At 40.8% G+C, this 6,086-nt stretch overlaps 1 protein-coding gene across 1 annotated transcript in view; it reads right to left on the reverse strand.

The window, feature by feature from the left end:
- Positions 1–452: 452 nt before the first annotated feature.
- The window catches only part of LOC108786307 (zona pellucida sperm-binding protein 4-like), a 10,752-nt gene continuing 5,118 nt past the window's right edge, over positions 453–6,086 (reverse strand). The window contains exons 5-12 of the mRNA XM_018555567.1: positions 5,375–5,557; positions 4,565–4,661; positions 3,829–3,956; positions 1,588–1,777; positions 1,355–1,505; positions 989–1,067; positions 616–726; positions 453–493 (exon numbers count right to left, since the gene is read on the reverse strand). Of these exons, the coding sequence (XP_018411069.1) occupies positions 453–493; positions 616–726; positions 989–1,067; positions 1,355–1,505; positions 1,588–1,777; positions 3,829–3,956; positions 4,565–4,661; positions 5,375–5,557 (980 nt within the window). The remainder of the gene's footprint in view (positions 494–615; positions 727–988; positions 1,068–1,354; positions 1,506–1,587; positions 1,778–3,828; positions 3,957–4,564; positions 4,662–5,374; positions 5,558–6,086) is intronic.

Here is a 6,086-nt window from a genome sequence, read left to right on the forward strand (position 1 = left end):
TCCCATGGTGGAGAAATACATTTCTCCCGCATTACTAAAGTCAGGTAAAGCAAAGTAGTTCCCAGGCTGCCAACAGGCACATTAGGGACTACTGTAATGCTTAAGACATAAGCCATAAGCCATTTTGCAGTTAGTAGGGTTCTTCAGCCAAAATATGTTTTGCGTATTACCTACACTGTAGAACATTCACACTGCTGGATTATGCAGCATGCACACCACGGGGCACTCATTTTTGAATTCACAAATCTGTACATATGACATGTTGCAGGTCATTGAGAACATTCGTTATGCTTGGTGTTAGAATGGGATGGCAGTGCACCTTAAGTGAATGGACTGCCTTTAAACAATGTATGTGAATAGGCCAGGTATGCAGCCCTGAAAACAGATGCCAAGCCTACAAATTTGCAGAATGAAGTTAACTGAAGCTGCTGGGGTACATGCATCCACTGTAGTCAAGCCTTGACTAAACACCAGTGCACCTCAGGGAAGTGTCCTGGGGAGCAACAAGGGTCATTCATATTGCTATGCCCAAGATAGTGACCAGTCCAGATAAAATGCACCATTTGTGAACAGACTCAATTCAGATAGTCCCTTTAAACATTGTTAGCTGCTCACCTGTCCCCATTTCACCTTCACTTTCAGCAGTGTTGTCATTCCCACTGAAGATCACAGGGCCATCAGAAGTAACCATTAGCGATTGTCCTAGAACCACATCAGCATTTCTCCCTGCAATAGGAGACCATACATTTGTACAGGCACTTAAGTCTACTGAGACATGAGACATGATATTTGACAGATTTAGACATTGATATTAGACTAGCTGCAATACAATTACTAATTCTGGCAAGTCAAAAAAAAGTGACATACCAGAGTAAGCACTGTATTGTTAATGTTACTGCCAGCTCTTAAGTCAGAGACTAGCTTTAGCAATTGGGATTACATAAGCAGAATGTTTATATGATTTAATAAGGATTAAAATCAGTCTTACTTTTCTTTTGTGAGCAATTCACACTGCAGGAGTCTCTGGCAGATGGGATACATACTGAGGCACTGCAGTGAAAGAAAACCTGTAGACACAGTTAGCCGTTACTGCTTTTCACCTGGGCCTCAGACTTCCATTTTAAGAGAATAAAAATTTACATCTATCCCCTACCATGCAACTTCCCCCACTTACCATCTTAAAAACCACCCTCAACTGTAACACATGAATACAACATTAAATAACTAATGGCTATTCAGTATCTCTTCACTTGCTAAAGTTTTTAAAGTAGCATTTAAAGCCAAATTCTTGTATAAGATTTTTTAGTTACTACCAACTAACTTTTTAACCAGTGTTACATGTAGAATGTCTTACCAGTCCACTAAGTGCAACCTGAGTGTCGGGAGCCACAAAAGTGAAGGTGCTGACCATGAAACGCTGGTAGTGGGCTGGAAAAGGCATGCTCTGTGTAGGTGTGCCAACAGGCATCACTTGAGTGAGGTAGTTGTCTCCAGGGAAAGGGCATCTTAGAGAAAACAAAAAAACATTTTATGAGACTAAACTAAATGTGTTGTAGTCCCACAAGCCTTTCATCCACAAGTGACTACCTGTTAAACAGAACTGGCCATTGCAGATAATCAGTAGGGCTAGCAGAGTTTGAGGCCCAGCAGTTGTCCAAGATAAGAACCAAATTAGGATCATTCCTGTTCAGAATCCGAACCTCCAGGTAAACTGGTTCTCTGAGCACTTTGACCACAGGGTAATCTCCATCAGCAAAGTATGAATTATACGCTCCATCTGCAAGAATCAGAGTAAGTAAGCTTTAAGAGCAAAAATACGTGGTGGGGGGGGGGTGTTCTTGCACACTGTTCAGGGGAGAGCAGGGTCAAGCTACAAAAAAGCAGGTCAGTTTAGGAATTTGTTAGCACTGTGCAAGCTTCTAGTTCTCACATGAATGTATAGTCATTTAGAGCTTTACAATTTGACTGTAGTGGAAAGGATCAGTAAAAACTGAGGTTACAGATAGTTCTGATCAAGACCAGGTGAAAGTGGAGTTGCCCACATTTTCAGAACAGCATGGGTAAAGCCTTTGTATTGAATAGTTTACTATGCTCTTAAACAGTTGACTCCTACCGTTACATACGCACTGCATGACCAGTAGACTTATCAACCCCATTGTGTCACAACTTACATGTCCTGACACCAGAAAAATGTTGTGGCTTCTTAGCAGCATCTGCAAGTATATTGCACCATCTTCCAGTGTCAGAAAGCAGATATCAGTCTGTTCCAATGCACGAATCAGCATGGAAAAGAGTGGGGCTTTTAAGGCACCAAGTGACAAAACAAAAACACATTATACAAAAGGTTAAACCATAATTGATATGTGCAGATTGCAGAAAGGAAAAACAAATTGATTGCCAAGCGAGCTATTCCAGCATTATAATATGAGGCTAGGTGACCACAACATACAAAATTAATGCATGTCGATCTTGCTCTGCTGGCTTGCACAGATACTACTCTGGGAACGGTATGGGATATTACTGGTATTTCATTGTTAATCAAAGTGGGTGGCTGTTATCCTTTTCAGTATACTCACCTAATATATGATTTAGATCTCCTTCAACTCCTGAGGCAGTGCTTGGAACATGAAAAACGTGTTAGGAGAGCATTACTATCCCTGATATAAGAGGCATGTGCTGTATGATTACAAGAATATGTTACAGTTTTGTATATTATGGTCACCTAGCCTCATTATAATTCTAGAAAGTTCATTTGGAGATCAATTGGTTTTATCCTTTCTGCAATGTGCACATATCAATTATGTTGAAACAGTTTAACCTTTGTACAGGAAACCTCATTTTATCAGGTTGTAATTACTTGGTTTTGTCACTTGGTGCCTTAAAAGCCCCACTTGCTTTTCCATGTTGATTTGATATATTAGGGGGTGTGGTACCTTATATTCTTAGGCTCTGGTCACAATAAATTTGATTTAATCTGTTCCAATGCACATAACCCTCAATGCTTGCCTGGAAGTGCAAGCAATTGAGACCATTGTTCAACCAGATGTTGCCACAAGGCTACACATGACAGATTTGCAAAAATGTAGCTATTGATTGATGTGGGGTCCTGGGCATTTAGCTTGACTGGCATTCAGTCTACAGATGTGTTGAGACTTAATAACAAGTTTCAGAAAATGCTAATTGTCCTAAAGTGTGCTAGTGCTTCAGATTCAGGTATTCCCAGATTACTGTGTAAATTCAAAACCTTCCCAGTGCAAATGAACCACAGCAAGCCCTCAATTGATTCCACCTGATCACACTGGGGCTGCGCCACAAGGCAGGGAACCTTAATATCTATAGAATGAAAAAAAAAAAAAAAAAAAAAAAAAAAAAACACAAAAAAAAACCATGAGTTGATTACCTGATAACTGGCCTGGTATGTAGTCACCTCAGGGATCCAGAATGCTGAAGATAGGAGTTAGCATGACAGTGAGCAATCTTACATTCAGTGGGGGGAATTTAGCAAAACTGGAGCAGCTGTGCATGGAAACCAATCAGCATCCACCTTTCATTGTCAAACCTCAACTGAACAAACTGAAGAGACACCGATTGGTTGCCATGCACAGCCGCTTGATTTTGTCTGCTCCCGTTTTGATAAATTCTCCTCAAGCAGATCAGTTACTGAGCACCTTCAGATTCCCTTCTGACCAATTTTATAGGAAAGATTGGAAAGGAGGATATGGGTGGGGTTAATGCATTAACTTCTGCCAGGCAAGTCACTGCATTCTTTACCACTACGTTGATGTGTAGTCCAAAACATTAATTTCCCTTTGGCAGTAGCTACATTACCTGTAGCTATTCTCATTTCCAACAGAAGAGGTCCTGGGGTGGACACTGGAGGAGGTGGCGGCAAGGTTACTACTTCAACTTGCAGTGGGATCATTCCAGTTTTTCCATAAGTGCAGCGAACAGTCAACCTAGAAAGGGCAATATTAATGTTCATAGAAGTCAGCCAACTAGAGCCAGCCATGGCTTTTGTTCCAAATATGAATAAAGTTAAATTGTAAAATTGTGCAGATGCCCTTTAGTAATTACCCCCAAAATACATGCCAAGTGCAATTAAATGTTGCATTTTATTGACAGCACATCACACCTCTTGCTACTTATGAGATTTTCAAAATCAAACCAAAAAAAACCACGCCACTCAATAAGGACATTATGAATTGGCCATGAAGTGCTCTAGAAAGGTTTGCCTGGGATGTAACTTGACTAGGATTGAACCACTAAGGGCTTGTTCACACCAAATGCAGACCAGATCTGCACATGCAGTGCATTTTTGTAAAAAAACTATTTTTGCCTAAAATAGGCCTTCTGGGCATTTGCGTTCCAGAGCACAGATATATATGCAGTTTTCCACATGCTCTGTGACAGAACACTCGTGTTAACTAGAGCCCAAAATACCATTGGATGCAATTTTGATCCATTGTGTAACTGCTCTGCACTGTGTGTGAACTAGCACTAATACAGCAATCATTTTTGAAGTTTTTTTGTGTCAACTTATTCATGCAGACTAGTTTAAACATACCTCATTGTACTGTCCCTTGTGACAGAGGATCCTTGCCATGTTTGTATCAGTTTGCTTGCAACAAGTGTACTTTCATAACTCATGCCGTCAGATGCCTGTCCAAAAAGCAAAACAATCCAGTCACCACCATTTTAGAAAGTCACATTTGCTTCTCTAGGCAAAACCTTTTTACTTGAGTGGAAGGTTAGACCCTTTCAAGTTTATTGCTGTGCATCCACATAGGAAGATTAATCCCTCCATTTTTACCCTGCAACTTCCTGGTACAGAGGCAGTTCACTACTTTAAATTGTTTTTGCTACCCACTGCAAGACCATAACCTCCCTGTTAAATCCCAAAATTAGCACTACAGAAGTTCTGAAGTGCATGCTACTCTATACTGAACTAAAGGATTTGCCCTGCAAAGGCTGCATTGCCGAGGTCTGTTTCAATTGTAAGCCCTCACGGGCAGGGCCCTCCATACCATCTTGTCTTGCATTGCAATTACAACGCAAGGAAGAAATTACAAAGCACTGCACAAACTGTTGGCGCTATATAAATCATAATAGAATACATATAGTGAAAGGCCCTAATGGCAACTTAGAGCCCAACATGAGTAGTTTTAAAAGATTTGTACACTTGCTAGAATTCTTTAGGCAAATGCTTGTTTAGCTGCTCAACACCTCTTCAGTCCATTTTAAAAAACACATCTGACTATTGTCAGAGCCACATCAGACCATTTCTAATATTTTCTAGCCAATGGAGAGTATTTCCAGAGTCACTTTTGGATGCCATCTGCATAATCTAATTAAGTGAAAGATTACCTTACCTGATTTACAGCACTGCATGACAAAGGAAACCTGAAGCCAACAAATGAGTTTGTTTTTGAGATTGCCAAGCTAGGGCACGAGGTGGGATCCACACCAACCACACTAACTGAATCCAGTATCAGAGACGGCAAAGTGATGTCCTTTGACACAACAACCACCATGTTACCTTCAGTGCATTGGGCAGTCACTGGAGGGAAAAAACAAGATACACCCCACACAAGTGTTAGTAGACAGTTTTATGGGTTGGCTGCCCCACATGAGGCAAAACACTGAATACACATACTTATTTGTGGACCTTCACATCTCTAAATATTTGGTTGGGAAATAGAATGCAACTAGGCAAAAGCAGCCATGTTCCATCAATCACTGAAGGATGCATGTTAGTGTTAACCCAAACAGAATGCCATTCTGGACACTTTACACCAGGCTTAAGTGTCTGGAGCAAGCACTATAAAGCTTGGTAAACATAGTCAACATTGCCAAGTGTTGGTGAATTGTGGTACCTGGATTAATTGACTCAATTACTGAGTGACCCCCAGTAGTACAAAGCATCTGAAGGCAAACACTATTGCTGCAGAACACTGAAGTCTCAAGTAATGGGGTGAATCTTAACACTATGTCAAAAGTCTGAATTTGGGAAGCAGTAAATGCACCATGTACAGCCTGGGGCTAGGGTTCAAGGGGCTCACTGAATTGTTTGAACACAGGATGCACCT

The sequence above is a fragment of the Nanorana parkeri genome, unplaced genomic scaffold, assembly GCF_000935625.1.
Source record: "Nanorana parkeri isolate BGI_ZX_2015 unplaced genomic scaffold, ASM93562v1 scaffold203, whole genome shotgun sequence".
Classification (NCBI taxonomy): Eukaryota; Metazoa; Chordata; class Amphibia; order Anura; family Dicroglossidae; genus Nanorana; species Nanorana parkeri.